This window comes from Lepisosteus oculatus, chromosome 15 (assembly GCF_040954835.1).
Source record: "Lepisosteus oculatus isolate fLepOcu1 chromosome 15, fLepOcu1.hap2, whole genome shotgun sequence".
NCBI classification, from domain to species: domain Eukaryota; kingdom Metazoa; phylum Chordata; class Actinopteri; order Semionotiformes; family Lepisosteidae; genus Lepisosteus; species Lepisosteus oculatus.
In genome coordinates this window covers 19,420,146-19,447,854 of record NC_090710.1, presented here as the reverse complement: position 1 = coordinate 19,447,854, position 27,709 = coordinate 19,420,146, and the positions used below count along the sequence as shown (strand labels likewise).

The window sequence follows — 27,709 nt, the reverse complement described above, 5'->3', positions numbered from 1 at the left end:
TGCAATCAATTAAATTCAAGCAATCAATATCTGGGGAAGCAATAAAAAGGCAAATAAATATTTGGATATGTGGTGAAAATTGGAGAATTTAATTCAGGGATGGTGTACTAACATTGTTTAATTCACTAGTAATACCTGCTTTTAAATATGGTTGTCGGTTTTGTTCACCAAAATACAAAAACAAGGTATCCTCCAAAAATGTTGGTACAACAAACTAAAAACGTGTTTTTGTTTAACAGTCAACACATTTGTGATCGTGATGAGATTAATAGGAATAGGAACAAAGACAATGTATGTTTTGTAGGGTGTTACCATTACTTGTTTCACGAAACACCTAGAGGAGAATACACCAAAATTCCAGGTTATAGTGACCTTCTCTCATTTGCCAATTTTAACATTTTCTTATGTAAAACATCTCATAAACGTCCACGGTAACCAGTTGGACACATTGCAGAAAACTGATTTTCCACTGGTGATTAGCTGAACACGTCACAACAGGTTAAACTGGTAAGATTCAGCCAAATATAAATATATCTAATTGTGGGGAAGGTTGTTTTCACAAATGTATGGTGTAATACTATTTTTTTTAAATTCTGTTTTGACATCTTGGAGCTACTGTTAAAGTATACAATCTAGAAGATGGACACATAGTGGTCTGCAATCCAGCAGTAAATATACTTACTAGTCTGATCATTGACTAGAACCACAGTGAACACTTTTAAGTAGTAGGTCTGTAACGTTATCAGTAAAAGTAAGTCAAAGGCTTAAGTCTTGATAGTTGAACCGATCTTTGCACTCACAACCAAATTGGTTAATAAAAGATGGAATTCCAAACCTTTTCGGTCTGTATGCTGCATTTAGTACCAGTCGTTGGTAAAATGGAACGTGTCGTCTAACAAATTGAATTACACACCTATTACAAAAAAGCATGTCTTCACCTTAATTAAATGTAAATGATAAGCCCTGTCATTCAGAACACACTTGTCACATTGCAGATATCACATGGTGATAATGAAACAATGCGAAGACTGATGCTGAAAAAATGAAGGAAATGCAATCTTGCAACATTCAATAGATTCCATGATGGGCAAGTAAGCAACTCCTTATATGCGTGTTTTGATGTGACTGAACAGGGTATGTCCAGTTTGTTTAAAGATCCTGTACAAATTGTGGTTTGGCACCAATTTTGAAAGTTAACATCAAATATTGTGACTGTGCATGTGATTTCTTCATGTCTTCAAACACCTTCAGGTCCATGTCATCCAGCAGCCACCCAGACACCACAACATGCCTCATGCTAGGAAGCTGCGATACAGCTCTTACGAGGGCGATGACTGTGGAGGAGGAAGGTTTTAGCAGGTGACTCAAGGGTCTGCAGATGTTCAGCTTTACCAGGTCCTTCAGACTGCTCAGAGTGTGGAAAAACTCTTGCCAGCCTCTGTCTGTGGTGCTGATGTTATGACTCAAAATGAGTTTCTGAAGGCCAGAAAATCTCCCGCCTTGTGTGGCTTTCGCTGAAAAGAAAGAAAAATATTTTTTATTACCAGTATGTTTACTCAGAGTAATGATTTATGGCTGTTTTTCCTCACTGAGGAGAACCTCATTTTAATCCACCCACGCATCTATTTGCTATCCGCTTTATCCAAACCAAGCACACACAGACTCACACAAGAGACAGTTTTCCCATAAGCCAATTAACCTATCAGAATGTCTTTGGACTTTGGGAGGAAACTGGAAAAACCGAAGGTAATCAGAGCAACTGGAGGACACCCATGTAAACACAGGAAGATCACACACATGCCACACAGACAGCACCCCAGGAACTGAATTATTCTTTCGTGTTTGAGTATTATCAGTCAAGGAAGCATAGTGGCATTGTAGTTAACTAATGTGTCACAGCCATTAGGTTCCGAGCTTGATTCCAGACTGCAGTTCCTTCTAAAGACATGCTGCCAAAGGTGAATTTCCAAATTTCGGATAGAAAATGTACAGATAGGTTTTCTACTGTATATAAACATGTATACTGGGCCTTGAAAAAGTATTCACCTCCATACAAAGTTTCTACATTTTATTGTTGTTAATTAGTGTAAAGGTTTTGGGATATAACTATAGTGTTTAACTTGACTTCAAAGTAAGTACATCTGACATTATAAATTCCCTGAGTTAGATATGCAATTTAAAGGCACAGATTATATAGTGGGGGTTAACTATCCACAGTACATAAAGATGCAGCCAATATTTATGGCAAGAAACCACCAATATTTATAATATTTATAAATCTTTTTGATTTATGATATGCTGTTTTTTTGTGTGTTTCTGAGTAATTTCATGAAAGTTTTCATTAAATGATGCAACCGTTTCACTAATATCTAGCACCACAAGTCCCACCTATCGATCTTCTCTGGCCAGCGGAAGGTTTAGTTCAGTGTGCCGAAGGATATTGTGGTATGCAGTGGACAACACTTTTGCTACGCTTTCTGAGTGGCTGCATCTGTATCTGTAGAAGGGATTTTTTTTAAACAAGTCAGGGATAAAGTGGCAGAGAAGCACAGAGTAGGAGAAAGTTAAAAATAAATGTCAAAATTATGGCCTATAATGCAGAAATTTAAATTGCGTTATCCTACCCAAACATTACCCAGATTCACATGCTTCTAACCTGAGCAAACAGGCCACCAGGAAACTGGCTATGATTGCCACTTTGAAGCCAACAGTGACTTTGAAACATTTGCCATGTTCCTTGTCTAAGATAGGAGTCACTATGTTCATACATTGACAATACCCCTGGTTCAATACCTTTCTTCTATGGGTGAAAGGTAAAAAATAATCGATTACTGAGATGGATGTTGTGAAGAACCATACATGTAAGAGTGCAGATATGTAGCAGCAGGTTCTGTGGTCAGATGGGACCAAATCAAACTTTCTGAACTTCATGCCAAGTGTTATGCCTGGAGCAAGCCCATCACAGCACAATACCCCGTAGTATCATCCCAACTGCATTGCAACTGTCAAGCATGGCTGTGGCAGCATCATACCGCAGGGATGCTCCTCATCAGTGGGCCATGGGAAGTTTGCTGGGACTGGGGGGAAAACTGATGGTGCAAGGTATGGGTGAATTCAAGAAGAAAACCTGCTTGTTTCAGTGTAGAATAGAGTCAAAAAGGCATATTTTAGCAATGAACTGAAGCAAATTTGCCAGAAAGAATTATTACAATTATTACACTGCAAACACTACAGCATTACACTGTGCGAAGGTGGTGGAGAGTTATCCAAAATGACTGAGTGAGAATAGTGATTGCTACAAAAGATGCTTCAACCACATTCTGACGTAGGGGTCTGAATGCAAAAATAATCAGTATAGTTTCTTTACAGCTTTCCCTTTCAAATAAGCTTTTAACCACAGTAGATAGGAGTGTACTTACCAATCTTTACAAGGTTCTCATCATTCAAAGAAGAGCGCATCTGAATGGACTTCAAACGCGTCAGAGTTTGCAAGACTGCAATGATGGAGCCTGCTTCTGCTTCTACCCCTTTCCCAAAAGGAAGATGCAAAGTCTCAAGTTGTGTCAGCTCTTTGAGAGCACAGACTGCAAAGAAAATCAGCTTTTCAGTTTTTTTACCCAACAATTTGAAAACCGAACTGACCTACTTTTGAACATTTCATAATAAAACCAATGTATCAGTGCTCTCACACTGTATCGCGTATAGCTGTAGTGGTGCTATAACTAATTTGGACTTAACTGAGGATTATATTTTTATCTGGGGTGACAAGGGTAGGCATAAATGTAGGTGCAGAAGGAATCCAAAGGATCAAGCAACATCCTTTTATTGCAAGAGCACCTATAACCTCAAGACTTGCTAGCAGACTTTATGGAGGAGCAAAAGAAAAATCTTGAAAAATTATTATCCAATTAGAAAACTGAATGTGATCTTAGGAATTCTTACCAGAATAGCACCTGAAGATGGCTCCATGGCCAAAACTTTGTGTTTTCTTTCTTCTCTTTTCAGCATGGAATAAATCTATTACTTGTTCCTTTACAGCCTATGCATGCTGACGCAGTTACCCACCTGAGCTACTTCATTCTTGTAAAATGTCTTCTCCACAGGTTAAGTGTCTTAGACGCATAATTCACAAAGTTCTCTGACTTACCCTGGCTGTTAAAAAGCTATTCTGGTAAGAATTCTTTAAGATCATATTCAGTTTTCTAATCGAATAATAATAATAATTCTGTAATATTTCAGATATATTAGAGGCTTACAATTCAATATGAAATTCTTAATCTCACTTATGGGTAAGTTCTAAAAATTGAAAGGCACAACTCTCTGGGCATTTCTAACCAATTTCCTGCCTTTCTGGCTGCTCACTTTCACAGGTCAGCCTGATCTTTTCTTTCCTCTCCAGGCAAACTCTGTTACTGGCATTGACTCAGACTTCCACTGAAATTACAGAAACTCCAGTCTCCCATGGGAGACTTATGATTAGAGGTGAAGATTATGTAATCCATCTCTCTAAACAAATATGAGTAATAAAATGTATAAACTGCATATTGACTATCAAGCTGTTACTGTAAAGTTCACCTACCAAAGGTTGGCATTATTTCAGTGCTGTCAAACAATTCTTTGCAGAGCTTCAATACTTTTAAATTAGTTAATGTCCCAAGTTTTGTAGCTGAAGGAAATAAAATAAAAAAGTGAGTTCACAAAATAAGCAAGTGGATTTTTCAATACATCAAAAATTTATATAATAAGCAAGTGAATCTTTCAATTAAAGCTGTAGGCCAGATGGTTTTGTGGGTAAGGAAAGAGGTATATTAGCAGAAGTCCACTCAAATGTGTGTATTCAAACCCATTCCCTAACACGCTGTCCCTGTAAGCAAGTACTGGGCATCTACTGTACGTATCCCATCTGTTTCAGTAACACTTTATGTAAAATTTATCCTTCAAACCCAGTGCTTGAAAACCATGGGGGTGCTTGGAATGATTTACTGTTGTAAGCCAAGGAAATTAATATTTGTGTGCATTAATACAGCTGAATATCTTCTCAAAGCAATATGAAGTCCCTGGCTCAGGGGCACAACAGCCATGCCTCTCCCAGGATTTGAACCTGCAATGTTTGAACTACAAGCTCAGAGCTCATAAAGATCATGGCTGGAACACATCCAGCAGGTTTTGTACTAGACTCTTTCCTGTTAATTGGCATGATGAAATAATTATAGACTGATGTGTGAAATAATGTTTGATAAATGTCTATTTTGTCTTGCATCTTCTGCAAGATCTTTTAGCACTCAGTTCAGCATTTTATTGTTCTTTTATAATGTACTTTGGAATTGAATGTCGTATGGAAATAAATGCCTCTTTGCCTAACTAGACTGGAAGTTAAGAATAATTCTACAGTTGTAGTTGTGTTCCCTCTTTCCTTTGTCCCTGAAAATTGTATGAGGTGAAGTGTCAGCTAAGTGAAAATGAACAATTTAGAGACTACATTTGTAATTGCAAAGGCCCAAGCTCAATCAAATCAGCGTTGGCCACAGAATTAATTAGTCCCACCACAGTCGTCACGACTCTCCATCAGACAGTAATGTTCAGATAAACTGTGCTTTGAGAACTGTCACTGTGTAGAATACTCTGGAGCTCACCCCTTTATTTTTAAAAGATTTATATGGATTTTCAAAGGATTTGTTTCAGAAACAGAATATGTTGTTTGGCTTGGAGTATTGGTGATTTAGACACACTTTTCTTTTTTAATGCTTTTCTCAATGGTGTTACTCCCATATTTCTCCTTAAAGTGGATGGGACTAAAGGTAAACATCTGCAGCAAAATGTTAATTACTGTACAAGATCTGTTTTCCATTTAATCCAGTTTCAACACAAAATGATTCAGGTGATATTGTGATTAATGTATTTAATGTATGTCAGTGAAACTGTATGAACAAGTATTGCATTGTATTAGAAGCCAGGTATATAATAAACCTTAAAATGTCTTTGCTGTTCATATATATTGTTAGACAGCAGATCCATTTCAATTTAATATGAAGAATCTGTAGTATTAAAATATATGGTCTATAATGTAATTAAATACATTGAGCAGAGAATTGATAATGCATAATGGATAGATGGTATTTGAATCCTCAAATGAAAAAGAAAATCTTTCTGAAAAACGTACAATCTCATTTGACAAACTTTTAAACAGGTTTGTGTTCATTTTAGGTGCTGTCTATTGCCTTCTAAAATTTTAGAGCAAAATGTAGAAATAACAGCTCTGATGGATCAAGATCCATATGCCATCTTTTTATATTTTTACTACTGTAATGTTAGCACTGATGTTAGTGACTTCAGTACTCTTGGACTTTCAATCCAGTTCAGATACCAGATTAAAGTCCAAATTTAATAATCAAGCATTTACTATGAGTTTACTGTATACATAATTCCTGCATATGTAATGTACAGCATTTTTTATTCCAAGGGATCCCAAATTACTTTGACACACAGAAGGTGACTCATTTCATCATACTTCAGTGCTTAAGTGCAGCACCCACCTGGGGATTTCTTACCAATTTCCTGCCTGACTGGCTGGCTGGCAGCACAGTTCCATAGAACAGCCCGATGTGGGTTGTGTCTGGTGGGTTCGTGCATATTTCATTCTTTAATGATGACTAGCACAAAGCTACAGGAAAATGTGTTGATCTGTGCTTCTCTACAACGCTTCTACAATACCCCTGACTTGTTTCAAAAGCTCATTGGTGTTTATGTGCGAGCAGAGGCTTGATATTGAATATCTAACAAATGGAACATATTACATAGAGTCAGATACATTTTCTCTGAAGTCAAATTAAAGCACCTTGATTACACACAGATAAAGACTGCAGGATTTTTGTTCACTGGAAGTTGTTGTGTGGCTATCTTTAAAAATTGAATCACTTTCAGATAAAGACCATTTCCCTAAGTTGGTGACCTTTCAACCTAATCTTTGTATCTGAATTGGACAATTAAATTTATTTGAAATATCAAATGTGTTGAATGCTTCTTGTTTATTTTTTAAAATTACAGCCTTACACGTTACCAGCATTTCTAGTTTTTCTATCATTCAGGAGTAGATTGTAGAGGTTATAAATACAAAGCCCTGTTTTCAAATGTCACAATTGCAGTCTTAAATGGCACAAATACTACAGGGAGTGAATAATTATATCTACTTTTTCTTGTTTCAAAAGTACTGATTATATCGAGAAGAAAATCTGAGTCAGTAGTCAGTCAGTCACTCTGATGAAATAACATACCAAAAGACCACAGCTGAGACTCAGTGAACGTTATACAGCCCAGTTTGAGGTACTGCAGGCCAGCACAGGGCAGTGCATTGAGTATGGCATCTAAGTCAGGACAGTGGTCAGACAGCAGTGAAAAGCTGGCCAGCAATGGAAAGCAGGTTAGGAGCCATGCTGGAAGAAGAAACAGAAATCAATACAGGAATTGATCCACACAGTTCACTTATTTAATCTTTTTGTTTTTGAAAGTATTTTGCTCTTTTAATTGTGTCTGTTCATTGTTTCAATAATTTAATCCTTCAGTCTCTTTCCTATTATTACGGTAATTACTATGGTACTGATCAGTTACAAATGCCACTATGTGAAGTCATTTAAAATGCTCTCATGTAAGAACTATATGTAATAGAAGTAGAATACCCTATTCTCAGACTGTTCCAGGACATTTCTGTCTCTTCAATCAATGTAATATGCAAACACTTCAAATGGCTTTTCCAAGAGCACTTCAAATGTATAAGGAGAGGCAAGAAAAATGTCCTAAATGCTAATGGTCCCAGAATTCATTTGGTTTTGAAAGACTCCCAGAATATTACTGTTCATGATATTGATCAAATAAATTATATTCCACCACTAAGAAGACATGTTTCAGAAATGTTTAGGTAGAAACTGGTCAGAGACGGGGAAGAACAATATGAAAATAGAAGAAAAATATAAAACACCACATAAACACAACAGTTTTTAGGTGTTCAGCAAGCCCTGAAGTGAAAATGAGTTACAAAGTTAAAGTGAAAAATAACATTACCTAGTATGACGCCATTCTCGGTCACGTCCATCATCAGGTTAAGTTTCCTTAATCCTCTCATTTTGCTGAATCCAATGGGCAGAACTTCAAAAAACTCTTTAGATTGGTACACATTCAAGTTTAATTGCTGCAGACTTGGAAATCTCTCCATTTGTCGGAACAGTAATTCTACAAAATCAAAAGGGCAGAGTGGGTGTGCACAAAGGCAGTTTACACAATGGAGAAGTGGAATCCAATCTTACATTTTTAAATACATTTTCAGAATAATGCAGTATGTTTATGTGATATAACTACCAAATGTATGCTGCTGTGATTTCTCTGGACACCTCACTGCACAACTCTAGAACTCACTCCCTCTTATATCTTATATCTGAGAAATGAGAACTCTTTTACGGTTTTGAAATCTAGACTTCTTTTCTCCTTTTAACATGTAAAAACAATTGTTTTTATTTCTTGATTTCTGTTCAGTGTTATTTTGATTAAACCTTTTCTCCTTTTAACATGAAGAAATGTATGGTTTTATTTCTTGATTTCTGCTAAAAGTTATTTTGATTTTTTACCCTGTGAAGTGCCCCAAACAGTATTGTTGTACAGAGGCACTTAAATGAATCCTTGTATCCTTAACATCTGGGGCAAGAAAGCAATAGATACTGTGAGAAAGGTAATATTCTTACAGTTGCACCTACATAAAATGTACTTAGAGCAGAAGTTAAAAATACAGTAATACAGGTAGATACTGCTGCTAAACAAGCCAATAGCTAGGTTTGCAGGGAGGAATATTCACCTTTGAAAACTGTAAAACCATATTTTCAAATGAGCTACAGTAGTACTGTACATCATGTAGTGAATTAATATATCATGTACATATAAAACATGCAATTCAAAAAATTAAAACAACTCAATGTAATATAATATATTTTTGATGGAAGATTATATGTTTGCTTTTAATATTACATATAACATCAGTACCACTGTACTACTTAGACTAAGGGAATTTTTAAAGCCTGGAACACAGATGGTCTGGTCAACTCAGAAGTTGCTCGGTAACAAAACAAAACCTTGGGACACAAGTACACATTATGTTTAGTGCCTTCTGAGTTAGAAATAGGAGACACTTATTTCTATAAAGGATTATGAAAGACTACAATTCGCCTCCAAGACAAGAGCTAAGGCAGGTGGAATTCTTGTAACTTTTGAACTTCATACCAGCAAATGGCTTGGCCAAAATCAGCAAAGTGCGTGGAAATTGAATGACTTCTGTGCAAATGCTAGAGGATAGGACTCCCCCACAAAAAAAATTTTTGGTTATACAGATTGTCCATAAAAGGTTTTCTATGGAGTTCTCCCTGTGCACAGAGTTGGAGGAACTATCTAATATTTAGTCATAGGTGCACAGTTTCAATCTTCATGGAAATTCACAACTTCCTAGAGACAGATTTCTCACACTGCCAAAGAAATAGGATTATTTCTCACAAAACCTACTAAAAAGGAATGGATCCATCACACTGAGTATGAAACATCCTTTGATAAATAATTAAGATAACAGTTCTCAACATTACCTTAAAAGTAGATGCTACTACTATAATACATACTATACCACCTCTGTAGTACTATTGTTCTAGTACAGTATGTGATTTAAATGTTTTACCTGGTGCTTCTTCTTTGTTCCTAATCATAACGGTTAAGGTACACAAGTTGGTGAATGAACATAAAACGGCCTGTTCATTTTCACTCAGACGATTCATGTTAAGGTGCAATTTCTTTACTCGTTTTGCATATTTTTCCAGAAGAGGTTGCATTCTTTCAATGACACCTGGACTTTCCAGCAAATCCAGAGCTATAGATTCAGACAGGTAAAACAGGACATCCATGTTCTCCAGATCACTGTCTTTCAGGCTGTGCGTTTCAATAAAAGTTAAATGCACAAGTGGGATTTTGTATTTGTCATGAGCTGGACACCATACATCAACAATCACGCTGGGAATCTGAGATCTAATCATGTTAAACAGGAGTTTTAGGCCGTTTTTACAGAAGTTTAAATCTGCTTGAAAGGTCTGAGAGTTATTGAACAAACCAGAATATTCTTCTGGAACCTCCACTTGCAACAGTTCTTCGGTTGTGTCATGCAAGTTATTTGCACCCTGAAGGATATGGAGGTGGAAGCTTTTGATTCCTGTGAGACTCTCAGGGTAGTCAGTTATAAAGCGCAAGATTGCCTGAGGTTGAATGGCACTGACAGTGAAAGTTCTGTCCTTCATGAAGTCTTTAATGAGTGGACCACAAATCTCTAAAAACTGTGTGTCGTACAATACATCTAAAACTTGGTTCAACAGGTAAGTGTCAACAGATGAATCACGGCACTCTGGAAATTCATATAAAAATTGAATAATATGATTATTCATATCCTTTGTTTCAGGGTACTTATTGGTAACTTCATCAGCTCTAGAATCTGTATTCCTATTGAGCTTATTGAGTATGAAGTCTACAATGACAGTAGCAGCTGTTTGAGACATCGTACAGGTGAACAACAAGAAAAGTTTAAAGTAAACGAACTTGGCTACTGAATCAATCCTCTTCAAGTCATTTAGACTTTTTTCTCTCTCTGCAGGAATACTGGAAGTTAGGAGCTCATTCATCCGCAGTGCAGCTAGGTAATCCTGGAAATAAACATGGAACACAGAGTACACAGGCCGGAGCCGCTGGGAAGTCAATTTGTTGAGAAGCCCCAGCTCTAGGGCATCAGATTCCTTCACTCCAGCCTGGAGAAGGTCATCCGCTGTAAACTGAAATCGACCTTCAAACTGCCCTTCCAAGCAGAGCTCGCCGAGGCTGGACACCGCTGACTTAAAGATATTCAAGTCACTAATATGATTTTGCTTGATAAACTGCAAGTAATAATCAAAAAGGAATATGATGGAAAACACTCTAGCAGGAAATTTGATTCTGGACACACAGACAATGAGCCCCATTAAAGGCGTCTTTATAATGGGTCTGAGGAGAATGAATGTTTGTAGTCTGTAGAATGCATCTTCCACTAGATCCATATGGTAAGAAAGCAGGCTGCGGCACATGTGAATGGTTGCATGTAATGGAAAATCCTGGATGGAGATGAGGAGCTGGGCATGCTTCCGAATTAGATGGAGACTCTGAGTTCTGACAACAATAATGATGGGGATGTTCAACAAGTGATTGCAATGAATCAACTCCTGGTCTATTAGTGAAGGCAAAGGACCATTGTTCCTTCCAAAGTCATCAAGAAGGAATAGGACACTAGCACTATAATGGTGGATAATGTCTTTGAAGGCATGTTCAGAAATGTCCAACTCCTCTTCAAGAAGCTGATCACTAATTATTTTGGTCACCTTCTGGTTCTTGCTGACATTTTTCAAGGAGATGTAAAACACAAATTTAAATCTTTTCAGAAGAGGGCATGTTCCTTGAGCCCAAACCATGGCTATCTTTTTAAGGAAAGATGTCTTCCCACTTCCTGGCAGTCCATCGACAACAGTGATGTCCCTGAGCTGTCTCAGTAACTCAGACAGAGTTATTTTGTGCAACGGAATATTCCTGAAGTCCTTTGTGACCATAGCCAGCTGGGTGTACACCAATCGAGTGTCAAAAGGAATCTTGACATCAGAGAATGGAAATGTTCTACTGAACTCCCTTCTTGAATAGGCTTTCTGGAGAAGGGCCTGTAGATAAGTGGCCTTCATCTCCAATGTCTCCTTTACAGAATGGGTCTCTAAAACAAAGACAAAGTGTTCCATTAGTTTTTTTTATATGTTAGAAATTGATTACTTGCTTCGCATTAGGACCCTGCATAAATCACAAATGAAAAATATAAAGATGAGAAAATTATGATAAAAAAATAAGGTTTCAATGAAACACAATAAAAAGTAATTGATACATCAGCTTTGGATGAATTAGAAAATATCCTATGTTAATGGACACAACTCTGACCAGCGTATAGATGACAAATTCAAATGATCAATCTAAATCGGAACAAGTGACCAAGTAGTCATACAAAACATGGTGCCAGATTTAGATCTGGTGAATGGGGTGGCCATGCAAGGTGGTTAACTTCATCCTGGTGTTCATGAAGCCACTCTTGAATATATTTAGTGGTTTGTAGGGGTATATTATCATCTTGGAATATGGGAACATCTTGAAGAAGCAATTTGCGCACCTTTTATTCATTAGCTGTAATTCTACCATATAGAGTAATAATCATACCCAATGACTCCCAAAAGATCGCTGCCCATACCATAACAGATCTGTGTAGATTCAGTTCTGTGAGAATGTTTGAGGCTGTTGTGTTCTGTTTTTTAGCAACGATTCTGTTAAGTGTCCCTCTATCTCGGTCGGTGACATATTAAACAATTTTGCCATTTCTGAGACTGACACCTGCATTTTGAGCACTATTAGACCTCTTTCAAAATCTGTTAGATTTCTCATGTTACTTTATAAACTCAATATTTAAGTGTTGATTATAAGAGACATTTATTGGTAATAGGCATTGAAATTGATACAAAACACATGAAAAGTCTTTTTAACTGTGATTTAGTTCTGTCAAAATAAGTTTTTCCTTTAGGTGTCTTGCTTATTTTGTCCATCCCCTGCAGAGCTCACTCTATTTACCGTGTATTGCATACACATAAAAATGACCAAATATCACATATAGCATACACAGAAACAACATAAGAAGTTAGCTTTACAGAAATGTATACTTTACTGTACATTTTATTACCCTACACTGTACTGTTCAGTTATTACAGAAAATGAACTTTACATGTGTCAGGAACTGTTGTGGCCAAGACTATCAAATGAAGAAACTGGCACGAATGAGGACTGAAAAAGGTCAGGCAGGCCAAAGGTGACCTCAGAATCAGAGAGTACATTTATTAGAGTCACAAGTCTGCAAAACTGGCTCTAAACACTGGGACCCCCAAGGCTTTGTGCTTTGCTCTGTCCTTTACTCCTTATTTACCCATGATTGTGTCGCCAGGCATAACCCAAGGTCCATCATTAAGTTTGCGGACGACACGACAGTCATCGGACTGATCACAGATGGCAGATGGTGAAGAGTCTGAGTACAGGGAGGAGGTTGAAACCTCTTTCCGAACATCAGTAAAACTAAGGAGATGATTGTGGATTATAGGAAACCCCAAGGAGGAGATCACATGCCTATTTACATCAATGGGACTGCAGTGGAGAGGGTCAGCAGTTTTAAGTTCCTGGGAGTTAACATCACAGAGAACTTAACCTGGACCCACCACACCAACATCATGGTCAAAACAGCACGGCAGCGCCTATTCTTTCTCCGGAGGCTAAAGAAGTTTGGCATGCCATCACATATCCAGGGCAACCTTTGCAGGTGCACTACTGAGAGTATCCTGACTGGTTGCATCACTGCCTGGAATGGGAACTGAATGGGAAAAGGTCCAGTATCTCTGTTTTTTTACCCTGAGAAGTCTCTTACTCTTCCTTTTATTGAAAATGAAAAATTAACATTTTCAATGCAGTTCACTTAAGATTATTAGTACACATATCATGTCATTAAATATTATGTGTTTATAGACACGTTTATCCAGTTTAAAGCACAGATAATATTGAAAAACCTGGTTTCAAGGAAGGTGTACCAACTTCTGACCGGTACTGTAAGTGTGAGGAACCCTGAGGGTGACACTTCGCACAAGGACCTCACTGGACAGTTTTATGTATATAATGTAAACTTTCTTCAACTCATACATTTATTACTTGAACCTAAGGGAGGTTTTACGAAAAGTCAAATTTACGTACAAAATGGTGAGTCATGCGACGCCTGAGGAGACGGTGTTTTTCATTCCTTTTCTTTTCTCCCCAGTCCTTACCTCCCAACCACCTGCTCTTTTTCCTTCATACCTGGGGGTTTTGTACCTGAAATGTTGTTCTTTCTTCTTCCTTCTTCTGAGGATGGAATTAGCTTGTACTCATTCCTTTGCTGCTCCCCACACTGATGCATCTCCCAACAAGGGCTTTGCGACAATGCTGGGCTTGCCACGCTCATCTACTGTAAGTGCATATTAAAAAAGACATATGGATCTAAATACCTGAGGAAGGCAGCTGTAAACTTCTAGCAGGGACGTCGGGATTTATGCGCATCTCCTAAAATGTGAGGAGAAAGGTTAGTTTTTCAGAAAAGGCAAAATTAATATAAGATGTCCCTAATATTAGGGTATTACACAAATGTATAACTTGCCGTCTTGAATTTCAGATACCACAGACGTATAAAGAACAACAAAATAAACACAGAAATTGCAGGACACTGATATATTACTAATTGGAAGATTTAGAGTGGTAAACACAAATTCATGATCTGCTGTGGTTACTGCAGCACCACTTTAAACATTAATGAACCCCCACTGGGTTTACTGTCTATGTACAGTTTGGGTATAGAAGGAACATCAAACAGGCAACTGTGATGCTACTGCCTAAGAAACAAGCAAAACCCTGTTACGTGTGATCTCCTCAATACAAAGTGCTAGCAAATTACATTCCCTTTTAGAGGTCGTTTGTTTACATACATTAAATGCCTGGTACCATTTACAATAAAATGGTTTCCTCACATATCTTTCAAAGCCAGAAAAAATACAGGGTGCAGACATCTTCATACTTTAAGATTTCAAAGAAGTGACCACACCATATAACATCTTACAGGCGTCAGCAAAATAAAGTGGTATCTCACAGATGCATTTAAAAAAGACTTGAATGGATTTGATTTCCATCCATCTTCTAACAACTTCTGTATTTCGCATTCAATGGATTTTGAAATAAAACAGGTATTTAAGCCTTGAACTTTCACTCCTGGAAAACAGAATTTAAAGCTTAAATCTTCAGCTCACACTTCACTGAGGAAAGGTTGAGATTTTTTTTCTTCATAAAATAATGACACTTTAAGGTGAACTGCTGTCTTGTAAAGGGCTCGACAAAAAAGTCCAAATCTGTCTTTATTGAGCAATATAAAACTTTCCTGACCAGTGATCACAAAAGAGAGAAAAAATCTTTGGTGGTACTGTATAAGTCAAGTAATGTTAGAATCTATTTAGAATATATTCATAGAAAATATATATTCATATATTCATAGTAAAGCAAACTTTTTTAGGGTTTAGAAATTCATAGAATCACTTGTACTAAACTTCACTAAAGTTACCAAAAATGTGTGTAATAATCACACTAATTCCCAGTAGATACATCTAATAAGTAAACACTTCTAAGCATAAATAAGAGTATGTCTGGTCTAGACATAGATATATTACCACAGCAACATGCTTTTGTTATACCTGATAATGAGCATTAAAACGAAAGATTCAGAAGACACTTATATCCAATCTGAGTCTCGTGAGGATTTCTCCTTTTTTTTTTTAAAGATTTGCCTTGCCCTATAACTACAGGCAATCATAGGTCTTTGGGAACTGGATCTTTCCTTGTTTCAACCTCTCTAGTTTAATAATGGCACTTTTCTTTTATGTGTGAAGAGCTCCTCCTTGTGTTGAGCTAAGCCCCTTATGCTGCATAGCAGCACTTTATAAGAAGGGAAAGTGAAAAATGAGGGAAAAGGCCTAGCTTATCTTTGGATAAGATGTTTGTATTTAATTAGAACCTTTTGTGAAGGAAAAATAATTCTGAAGCTGTTTTAAAAGTCGCATAAATAAATACCCTGTTGTCATCCATATCTGTCAGAACATGGCGTGGAGACAGGTTGATGTCTCTGACATATTGACACCTGAAAAAAAAGAAATTTTCTCTTTATCACTATACAGAAGAACAGAGAAGTGAAGTGTAATTTTTGGCCTCAAAACTTTTCCTGAGTCATATTATTCTTTTCTCCATTTTATCAACTGGGAAGGATTGGTTGAACAGAAACGATGAAGAGATATTAAGTTTGAGCCTTAAATGTTGCAGCCCTCAACATGGTGGTATGCTTAATAATAAACTTAATAGCTTGTTCGATCCACAGGCACAAGTATTAATGTGAGTCCAGGCAGCAGGCACAGACAAAAAAAACCCTTCAGTCTTCTACAGTCTTTACTTCTGTAGACTAAGAGGCACACAACAAACTCCATAATTATCTTCCTCTGAACACCACAGTTTGCAAATCTGAAGACTCCAGTTATCATTCTCCAAAAAAGCAGAATGACCTACGGCATTTTGACACCTAGGGAAGTGCTAGTACCTTTGTACAAAACAATCCAATTTCGAGCAAGCGTAAATGCACCGATGAAAGAATAACTTACTGTGGAAACCGATTCTGGTGCTCCTGTATTGGGTCTGTTTCTTCCCACTGTGATATCTGTCCTCCACAGCAAAAACACTGAACAATTTCTTCTTTCCCTACAGGCAGAACATAAATTGGCATTCATTTTTTTTTATCAGTTGTGATTTTCTGAACCATAGTTATTTATAGACCTTGACTATTACATTTTTCAGTAATTCATTAATTTATGACAAGTTATTTCAGTGACTTGAGTGATTAAGCTTCAAGAAGCCAACTTCTATTGATGTGAAAATAATACCAAATTTTTGGAGAGAACACTATGCTTGGGAACAAATGAAAAGGAGCTGTATTACAAGCTTTCGAAATACTACAAACTGTTATGGAGCAATGTTAAAGTTGGATAACAGAAACATCATTGTTTAGCCTTCCATAGCAATACCCGGAGTTGCTTAAGAAATATTCAGCAGTTTCCGGCAGTGTGACAGCAGTGCCAGAAAAAGTCAGCAAACTGTTTTGTAAAAAGTAAGTGACCACAAAAACAGGAGCATGTTGAAGAAGTATTGGACTGCAGTGTTTTGTTTTTCCAGATGTATTTTATTTTTGCCGAAGTCAATAAATTGCTAAAACAAAATAGAATTTTGTATTATTTACATACATTAGCGTCATGGAAGGAGCCTAAAGAAAACTACTTTGAGAACTGGAGGAGGACTTTAAAGTTTATCAGTAGCTTATTACTTTATCCTAACAAGTTTCAGAGTACTGTCCTTAGACTTGTTTCAGAAAGGTTTTGAAATGATTCCATTTTGATTTGAACAGTCACTGAGAATTATCTGAACATGTCTCAGCAAGGTAAACAAGGCAAAGTACCCCTTTTCTAACAGACTTACTGTAGAAGAACATTCACCTGACTCTCAGTGGTAATTAAAAATCCCAGGGCGTTTCTCGAAAAGAGTAGGGGTGTAACCCCGGCGTCCTGGCCAAATTTCCCATCGGCCCTTACCAATCATGGCCTCCTAATAATCCCCATCTATGAATTGGCTTCATTACTCTCTGCTCTCCTCCCCACTAATAGCTGATGTGTGGTGAGCGTTCTGGCACACTATGGCTGCCTTCGCATCATCCAGGTGGGGCTGCACATTGGTGGTGGTGGAGGGGAGACCCCATTACCTGTAAAGCGCTTTGAGTAGAGTGTCCAGAAAAGCGCTATATAAGTGTAAGCAATTATTATTATTACCTGTGTAGAAGAATCCGGCCTGGGCCAACTGTCTGGGGAGGATGGTTGAGCTACTTGGCCACTGGGTGAAGGACTCCATTCGAGAATCTTCATCCTCAAACATACTGCAAATTATCTCCTCAGATGAGGGGACTTTTAGGGACAATGAATTAAAAACTACCATATACATTAAACCTTAAATGCATAAAATGCCAATTTTAACTACAGAAAACTAGCATAGAAACAATTAATAAACATGGAAATTCCATCATGTAAGATGGTATTTCACAACCAAAACATCTGCATTTCAATTAAGGAACCGAAACTGAACACTGTTAATTTTCAGAGGAAGAGGGAAACCTTAACTCCTGAATCTGGTAGTGAAAATACCATACATGTTGTTTTTTTATTATTTCAAATATTACTTGTTCAGAAAACAATGTACCCATGTTCAGAATTTCCTTTTTGGGAATCCAAATTTTCAATGAGCATGACTTCAATTGAAGCAGGAGAGCCTTCCCAAATCTAAGTTTATAATGGGAGAGTTCAGTATCTACCCATCTGTTTATCATGGATTGGTCGCCTATTAGTAAAGATAATTTATCTAGTAACAGTGGGACAGACTGAGAGTACTCTGCTTTGAAGTACTGGTAACTATACACGAAAGAAGGGCACTTCTGATACTACAGACTGAACAAAGACCCCTGTCAAAAGAAACCCAACCAATAAAACAGATCAATCAAAGAATGAATAGTTATAAACATTTAAAAGTTCCCTTACAAATAAAGAATGAGATGCAGTGAAATTTCAAGGTTTGGAAAGAAAAAATGAAACAGTTACAGTAAGTGCAGCGGGTAAGGAGACCCAAACCCCTCAATGACAAAAACATGGAACACACTTCTAATCAAGAAACAATAACTGATTCAGCAAGATCCACTAAGAATGACGACACAAAGATCTTCCAGCTCTCCTGGACCAGGAGTGCAGGTCATTTTGTTTGAGTTCTAGCACGGAAAAATTCTGTACAATTCAATCCGCTCCCCAGCAGTACAAAGTACTTCAAAATTATACAACTCGGAACTAACTGTTCTCAAATCATTGAAGAAAGAGCTGGCTATGCCAAAGAATCACTATATTTTGCAGACGTGAATTGGATATAGATGTAAACTGACATTTGAAACTGATATCTGTTGTTTCAGATTCTTTCACTCAACCCAATGCAAAGACTGAACCAAGGAAGCTTACACCTGTATCTTTCCCTCACCTTGGATAGCATGCATCACTTCAGCGTCTCCAGTCATTCTGCAGGATGAAATGTAACTTTTAGCCTGTAGGGAAAAAGAAGGTTTCTATATCTCAGTTGGTTTAAAAGGACTACTGCTTTCACCAAAATTTAAGGGAAAAACATTTAAAAGCATTAATGAACATGGTCTTACTTGTGGTGCTAAAAAGCTATGACCTATTCTTAAATTGAGGTTTAAATACAATTCACAACAGTAAATAGTGCTTTCATTTCATTTTGTCTTTGTTTCCACGTCATTATCTTACTTGCTCTCATTTTCAAAGGTACTGTAACTATTTTGGAATTGTTTTAGGAAACTAATCCAAGACACACAAAAGCCTGAATTTAAAGTAGAGTGAACCAAAACTTAATTCTTTCTCATCTGTCCTTTACAAAGGATAAAATATGAGGTATGTGTACAATATTCTACATGTAACTTTAACTCAAGAAAATATCTGACATGGTAGTGTGGAACACTATTATAATGGTGACCAGTTCAAAGTGCTGGATGAATGAAGTTCTTGTAATCTATCACTGTTAGCATGCTGTTAATAATCGTGAGCTGTTTCTTTGAGTAGATTTTACACCTTTCCACACCATGATTATCATTACAGCATTATAGGAATACTACAAAACGTCTTCTTGTCCACAGACCAGATCTGTCCACAGCTCAGTGACATCCTGTATAGAATTTGCCGTTGCCTGCATCTGAAGTACACTAACAGTATTTCTGCAACATCTGAAGTGGTTTGAAACAGCCCGTTGACAGATTCTTGCTGTATTACATTCACCACTGCGTGTGTATCTACACAGTGATTTCCATTTACCTCTGAAATGCAGCACCCACCTGTACTATTCAGCAACTTTCCACATTAAACCTACAATAATATACTGTACATCCTTTTGACTTTAGAATGGTTTCATGAGTTCAGTGGGACAAGTATGCTGATTTCTCATTTATATTGCAAAACTGTGGTTAAGGATCTGCGCCTGTGGCTGGAAGGTTGCCGGTTCAAATCCCGCGGCTGGCAGAGGAATCCTACTACGTTGGGCCCCTGAGCAAGGCCCTTAACCCCAACTGCTCCAGGGACGCTGTACAATGGCAGACCCTGTGCTCTGACCCCAGGCTCTCTCCCTGTCTGTGTGTCTGTGTGTCTCATGGAGAGCAAGCTGGGGTATGCGAAAAGACAAATTCCTAATGCAAGAAATTGTATAGGGTTCATAAAGTGATGTTATGATGTTATAAAACCTAGGCAACAGCTTCAACCACAAGGGGATGTAGATTTTGCACAAGACATTTGTGCATAAACTAAGCACTCCTTAATGCTCGATATAGCTTCTTAGAATGGTTTTCAACTAAGTTAAAATAAAGTCCGGTGTATACCGTTAGTCCATGAAATCCACTGTATGAATGTCCATGCTGGGAGATCACATTTTCTGGCAGTCGGCTTCGGAGGTAATCACACCTAAAGAGCACACCACTTTGTATCATGAAGAGCATATGCCATGACTTCAGCAGAATCCGTACTTGTAAACAAAGACACCATAACACAACAGATTTTGCCTTGACTTGTACCTTGAAACATGCTAATTGTAGGGCCTCAAAATCATTCTGCTGCTTACAAATATTTTAATTAAATGGTGGGTGTATTTTAAACACCAACATGACAATTTTAGCATACTATCTAACATTACATATTAAAGAAAGTTAGTATAGAACCTTTAAGTGAAACTGGTGGAGCACATCAGCTATTAATTAATGAGCTGAATCTGAAATACCTTCAGAAGTTACAAAAACCTAGAAATCGTAGAGAAAATCCAGAAAACCCTGATTCACAGAAATAGAAATGTAAATGCAGGGTTTGTTCAACAGGTCTAAATCTGTCTCAGCTATAGTAAACTACTGAAACTACGATTTAACAGGACTGTATACTTGATAAGGTTCACACACAGTCTTTGAAAACATACATGTACAGTAAACCTGCAAATGCGAGAGTTAGAGTTGATTTTAACATAATAAATGTAGAGAAATGTTGTGTCAGGGCTTCAAATCCCCTAACCCTACAAATCCTAGAAGGGCCAAGACAGCATCAATTTGGATCTAAAAATACAATCACTTTTTTATGATCTCATGCAAATCTAGGTATGTTTTTTTTTTATAAATCTAGGTACTGATAAACTGTCATTCCACAAAGACAGCGCTTTAAAAAATGACAACAGTTGCCATGCCCATAGTTTCAAAGATGTTTAAAATAGTAAAAACTATTTTCATAGAAATGCATTCAACAAAGCAAAACAGTTACTGTTAATTAAGATGTTGCTTTAGGATTCTAACCATATTTATCCCAACTAGTGGACTCTTCTTTCTCTTCCATAAATCCAAAAATTCTTTGCGCATTTTCAAGTTCATATTTCAGCCTACAACAACTATTCCAAATAATGATAAAGTTTATATGCATTTCATAATAACATCTATCAATTACAGTATCTTATATCAAACAGCAACACATAACACAGGTATAGCAATATCCAGATTTTAACCTTTATCTTAACTAGTCAGGTGCATGGTCAGGAATACTGACATTCCACAGACTTGCCAAGGACATTCTCTGAATGACCAGCATTCAGAGATGGACAACTTACAATGAAACCTCAACATAAAATCAGCATGACTGCTTAAGATAACACCTTATAAAACTAAGAAATTCTGGGTATATGTTACAGTAAGAATGTAATATATAAACACAGATTTATCCTGTTTAATGCCAACATTTAGGGATTAAGTTAAATCAATTAAACACAGAGATTAACAGGTTTCTCCTAACACAGTGCTTTAAACCAATGGTAGGGATAGAAAAACTGCAGTAAATATAGATGAAGGTTGAAGCTGTGATATATTCAAATATGGAAAACAGCCATAAGCACAGGAACTGTCTGTGTTTAGGCTAAATGTCAGAGAGAAAAAAAAACTTAATTATACAATATTTTAATTCATAATAGAATTCAAAGAATTAAAATGTATCCCTTTATCGTAGACAATTATCATTATCTGTAGACAATTTAATAACTTTTGACAACCTAAGGCTTGCGAACAACATCCAGATTGGGTGTCTGAAACTGACAGGCATTAAACACTGATCTAAAACTGACACTCTCATCTTATCTCTCAAGGCAAACAGGAGTGCCAAACTGACTACATTGCCAGAGCATTTCTGTTACTGTTGTTGGTTCTTCTAAGAACTCTAACAAGTTGGTCAGGACGCCAGATCTGCTTTTTCTACAGTAAATCCATGCTGGATATTATTTATATGGGTAATCCTCTAGTTCTACGAATTGCTTTCGTAACCTCACATGTAATAGAAACCAGACTTATTAATCTACAGTTACTTGGATCTATTTTGTTAACTTAATCATGTCTAAGGGCATACAGCACCATTAGTGGTTCAGCTGCTTCTCTGTAATGTGTTTTATTTCAGGTACTCCTAGCATAGCCAGTCTTAGTCATTATTCATTTTATGAGGTACAAAATGCAAGATCACTGGGTGATCTTGTTTGGTCAACCTGTCAGACTAGAAGAGTTATACACTCATGCATTGATCAGCACTGGCAGCACATGGCAGACGAAAACCCTGGTCGTCGTGTCCAGAGCCCCTTAACGTACCCTGGAAACCACTTGGCATGCTCCTGCCAGGGATCACTGCCCACCTCCCAGTCTCCCAGCACCCCCTGACACGAGAAGCACCGGACGTAATCTTTAACACCTGGGATAACGTGGAAACAAGAAAGAACAGAATAAGACCGTAAATGGCGATACAGTTGTATTCAATTCAATAAACTGGAATTTAGATTAATCAATAAAAAAAATTCAGGGAAGAAGAAATGAGCTTTTCCATTTGCATCTCTGATGGTTTTTTTCTGAGGTATTCATGTCTTCTTAAATGCAGAAACACTGTCACACTAAAGGAGTGGAATGTAAAGAAGAGGACTCCATTGTCCTCATATTCTACTGAGGCCAAAGGCTAAATCCATAAATACAATTACTTTTTCTTCTTCTACATGTATATATCTATTCTTATTTATACAGTGTGTTATACAGATGCTGTGACTTCTTTATTCTTTAAAATGGTTCATTTTTGTATATTTATCACAAATCTGCTCTTACCTTATGATGTGGTGGGGCATGTCTAGCTGAGAGTTTTCTTCTTTAATCTCATATACCCCTGAATGTGGCTTTTTAGTGAGACCACTGCTCAAACAATATCCTGAGGCAGGGCTACACATCATGATATGTGCCAAGGTCAAACATTTACTTGCATATATCCTAAAAGGTACCTTCCCTGTGTGTTTTCACTCTTTATCCTTCTATATGTGCCATTCCATGTGCAACTAAGATTGTGCTTTCTTAACAAAAATGAATGTACAGTAGTTATCGCTAGGGAACCATACCCCTACCATGTCAGATACGATCGTATCTCCCATGTGAGGAAAAAGTGGGAAATTAAACCCCTTCCTTGGTTAATTTACTCAAAATACTTAAAGGCATTGATAGAATCAATTGAGTTAACTTCGATATCATCAGTGAAACATGAACCACAGGTCTCAAGTAGAAATTACATACAGTACATGGTCGATTTCAATCTGAGAAGACCTTTTCACACATGGCTGTGGGGGTAATGAACAACCTACCTTGGGAGATCCCCAGCAATAGGAAAAAGATCAACAGCAAAAAATACTATAGCACAAAATTACCGAACAGGCTATATAAGCTGAATGGCCTCCTCTTATTAATAATCTCTCTAATGGAGCACCACTACAGCCCATCCTCTAATGTCCATCACCATAGCTTCATTCAAACTGCAAGCCCAGAGCACCCACAAAGCGGTTGAGGCACTGGACAGATGCAGCACTCTCAGAAAACACTGCCAGCAAGTATCTGGAGGCCGCTGGTGGCATAGGCTTTGAGCCTCTCTTACAATGCAAGGCCCAGGCTCAAAAATAACAGCACCAGTTGAGGAATCCTTGGCAAAATCAGCAGTCTTTGGCTTACAGGATCAAAGTTCAGCTCTTTCTTTCTTTGTCATATGCACAAGTGCAATGAAAGGCTTATATTATGCTACATTATATTTCACATACTTATATGAAAAGCTGCATTCTGCACTATGCTTTGAGTTGTTGGGCCTCTCAGGAGCCTCCCAACACCAGCTTCAAAATTTGCTTCTTACCCGTGTAGTAAAAGCCACAATCCGACAGCAAAGAAGGCTTGGTTTCACAATAAAAGGGCCAGTGAGCAAAGGTTTCCAACCTCCATGTTTCTTCCGCGCAATGTGCTGGGACCTCCATCACTTCAGATGCAAGGGCTTTGACTCTGATCTCATACTTGCCAATGTTTCCCACATCCAGCCCTTGCTGGAAGCCGCAATCCTGCCTATATTTGAGGTGCAGCTGTTGAGGGGGCTGGAAACTTGCAATAACGACAATCAGTCCGCAGCAGAAGCACTGCACAGCTGGCTTCTGCCCCAGGGAAAAGAAACCGGCACTGGCCAGCTCTTCTGGGGTAAAGGGGGAAAGAGATGGGAAATTGTCAAAGGATTTCAGCCTGGTCAGCTCACTTCTCAGTTTCTGATTGTACCCACGTGAGCCTTTTTTGAACACTTGTCTTAGGTTTGTCTTGTAGAACTCTGAAGTTGCTTCAACACTGAAAAAAGGAGAGTATTGAAGGTCCCAGTCCTTCAGATCCATATCAGGGAAGGTGTCCTCACTTTCAGGATGGGCTTCTTCCATGTTCTGAAAAAAAGTAATTAACCTAATCATCAATGTTAAAATGCAATCCAGCCACTCAGCTGGCTTACCTTTCGATTAGCTTATTATCTGTGGGTACAATGGTGGATTGTCTGGTGGAGGACTGTAGTAACCATGGTGCCACCAAGGAATGCTGTAAAGAACACTCCCACAATGACTTTTAAAAACTGTAATGTAGTCACTAATTGTTTAATTATTTGATAATAGGGTGTAAATGTGCATAAAGGATTATCTGTACAGTTGTATGCAAAAGTTATTTTTTTCCCAATCTGTTAAAAGAAATAGCAAACGTGCATTACAATTCGCAGTAATATGTCAAGTTTAAGTTTGTCCACTGCAGAGGTTGTGTTAACTTCTTTTCAATAAAAATAATAAACAAAACATGTAATTTGGGCAGGAGTGCCCAAACTTTTGCATTCAACTGTACAGTATATAAGAGGGTTTCAGAAAGAATTTAGTTGAGCTTGGAGTAGAGTCTGTTGGGGAGATAGTGGAAGCGACTGCTTGAGTCTAGTCATTAATTCAACACAGATTATGTTGACAAAGCATTATTTGGTAAAACTCCTCCACATCAAAGTCCACCATAGTCCCGGTACTCGTACTGGCAGGTTATTTAATTGGCTTCTGGGAAAAATTGGCCCTGGTGTGAGTGTGTATTTGTCAGTGTGTGTGCTCTATGATGGATTGGCGTCCTGTCCAGGGTATATCCTGCCTGCCAGGTAAGGCTCCAGTGTCCACAGTGACCCAGTACTGATTAAAGCAGTTTAGAAAATGCATAGATGGAAGTCAAAAGTAATAAAAAATGTTTTACTTTGACTACCAATGCATAATATGGTGATGACCTTAAAAGAGATAAATTGTAAATCATAAAAGGAATGAAGACTTTTAATTCCACAAAAAGTGAAGGGCGTTTAGACCAAGATGTGATCCTCCAAAAAATGGCTTGAGGAGATCCTTGGATCACAAGGCTACTGACAACCAGATGGCCTCCTCTCTTTTAAAAACCCACTTCTTTCAAGGTTGTGCCATGAACATAGTGCTCTAAGAACATGAAATGTCATATGGATAACAAAAAAGTATTCTGATTTTTTTGGTAATATATAAGCTTCTCACAAACCAGAGACTCTTTAGCCTATTTAATAATAATAATAATAATTGCTTACACTTATATAGCGCTTTTCTGGACACTCCACTCAAAGCGCTTTACAGGTAATGGGGACTCCCCTCCACCACCAATGTGCAGCATCCACCTGGATGATGCGACGGCAGCCATAGTGCGCCAGAACGCTCACCACACATCAGCTATCAGTGGGGAGGAGAGCAGAGTAATGTAGCCAATTCATAGAGGGGGATTATTAGGAGGCCATGATTAGTAAGGGCCAATTGGAAATTTGGCCAGGACACCGGGGTACACCCCTACTCTTTTCGAGAAGAGCCCTGGGATTTTTTTAATGACCACAGAGAGTCAGGACCTCGGTTTTACGTCTCATCCGAAGGACGGCGCCTGTTTACAGTATAGTGTCCCCATCACTATACTGGGGCATTAGGACCCACATGGGCCACAGGGTGAGCGCCCCCTGCTGGCCCCACTAACACCTCTTCCAGCAGCAACCTTAGTTTTTCCCAGGAGGTCTCCCTTCCAGGTACTGACCAGGCTCACACCTGCTTAGCTTGAGTGGGTTGCCTGTTGTGAGTTTCAGGGTGATATGGCTGCTGACATAATTTGGGGGAAAAAACTACATCGCTTAGGCCTATAACTAATACAAATTAAATATTAACATGTTAACTATTGAAATACACTAATGTCTCATAACAAGTACCCGTTGAATACTTAAAGAAGAACATACGTTTGGGGAGGTATGTTGAAAACCAGAAGACAAAGAGATAAAATGTGAAAGCTGAACTTTATGAGCTCTTCTCATTAATGCACTCTAAAATATGTATAAAATCTACATTAAGTCCTATCAATATATTTGAACATATTTGTTTCCATTCTTCCAAAACCATAAGGTGACTCAAGTTATACCCAATACAGAACTGCTTTCATAATGATCTGATTCAGGTTTTTGAAATTTTTGAAAGGGTTCTCTAAGCCAAAAAGCTGGAAATAAAAATGAAATGCTTGAGTACACTATGAAGTGATTAGGTTTTTACTGAACGCCACATTTGTAAATGCACAAGGTAATACATTGTATTTAAAAGTACAAGCAAGGAGAAAAAGAGCAGATTCCGAATTAAATGTTAGAAACACAAAAATACATTACACCGCTGCTAAAATTAGTCTTACCTTCAGTTTTTTAAGTGACAGAACAACTGGGAAGTTTCTCTGCCCGCAGGCGAAGGCAAAAGACAACTCTTCCAGTAAGAAGCCGGAAGTGAAGTTTCCTCATCTGGACGTTCTGTGACCAGGATATCACTAATGTGTTACTCTGGAAGTATTATCTTGGACCAAACTGGATTCATTTGGACCTGCTTCTGGTGGAGATCTCCTAGCGCTGGCACAGTCAGTAAGACGGTCATTTTTCAGTTTTGAGAGGCGGTATTGTCAGCTATTACTCAGGGATCATTAAGTTACTTGAGAAACTACAGGACAGCCTGCTGTTTCAGCTATCGTAAAACTGCGATAATGACAAGTCTCTCCTTCCTTTCATGTTATACTGTATTTCAAATCAATATTGTTTTAAAGCTGAAATAAATAAGCATTCCAATAAACAGTAAAATAATTATGAAGATAAATACAAATTGATCTTATGTAGTACAGTATGTGTTATGTAGCATGTAACTATAAGCGTCTACTTACAGTAAGTACAGGGTTACGATTGACTTTCTTCCGCAAATGCCTGACTACGAATGGAGCAAAAATACGGAAGATTAAACGCACCTTTGTATACGCAGTACTTTATTTAAATGTACAAGCAAAGGGAAAAAGAGAGGTTCCGAATTAATTGTTAGAAACACAAAAATAGATTAAACCGCTGCTAAAATTAGTCTTACCTTCGGTTTTTCAAGTGACAGAACAACTGGGAAGTTTCTCTGCCCGCAGGCGAAGGCAAAATACAACTCTTCCAGTAAGAAGCCGGAAGTGAAGTTTCCTCATCTGGACGTT

At 37.8% G+C, this 27,709-nt stretch overlaps 1 protein-coding gene across 4 annotated transcripts; it reads right to left on the bottom strand.

Annotated features, from left to right (window-relative positions):
- Positions 1–66: 66 nt before the first annotated feature.
- LOC107079461 (baculoviral IAP repeat-containing protein 1-like) lies at positions 67–27,665 on the bottom strand. 4 transcript variants are annotated; one of them, XM_015363878.2, is made up of 15 exons: positions 27,598–27,665; positions 24,027–24,588; positions 22,466–22,565; positions 20,189–20,270; positions 18,787–18,850; positions 17,544–17,675; positions 16,329–16,425; positions 15,751–15,817; positions 14,145–14,199; positions 9,704–11,797; positions 8,056–8,223; positions 7,272–7,430; positions 4,580–4,666; positions 3,420–3,584; positions 67–1,514 (listed from the first exon to the last, which is right to left on the bottom strand). In XM_015363878.2, exons 2-15 carry the CDS (start codon positions 24,583–24,585, stop codon positions 1,150–1,152), a joined length of 4,194 nt encoding a protein of 1,397 aa, XP_015219364.2. In that variant the 5' UTR covers positions 24,586–24,588; positions 27,598–27,665; the 3' UTR covers positions 67–1,149. The 4 variants fall into 4 exon arrangements, with proteins under 4 accessions (XP_015219364.2, XP_069034888.1, XP_015219365.2 ...); XM_069178787.1 differs by having other exon boundaries at positions 24,438–24,588; XM_015363879.2 differs by lacking the exon at positions 27,598–27,665 and adding an exon at positions 26,891–26,992.
- Between the last annotated feature and the right edge of the window lie 44 nt (positions 27,666–27,709).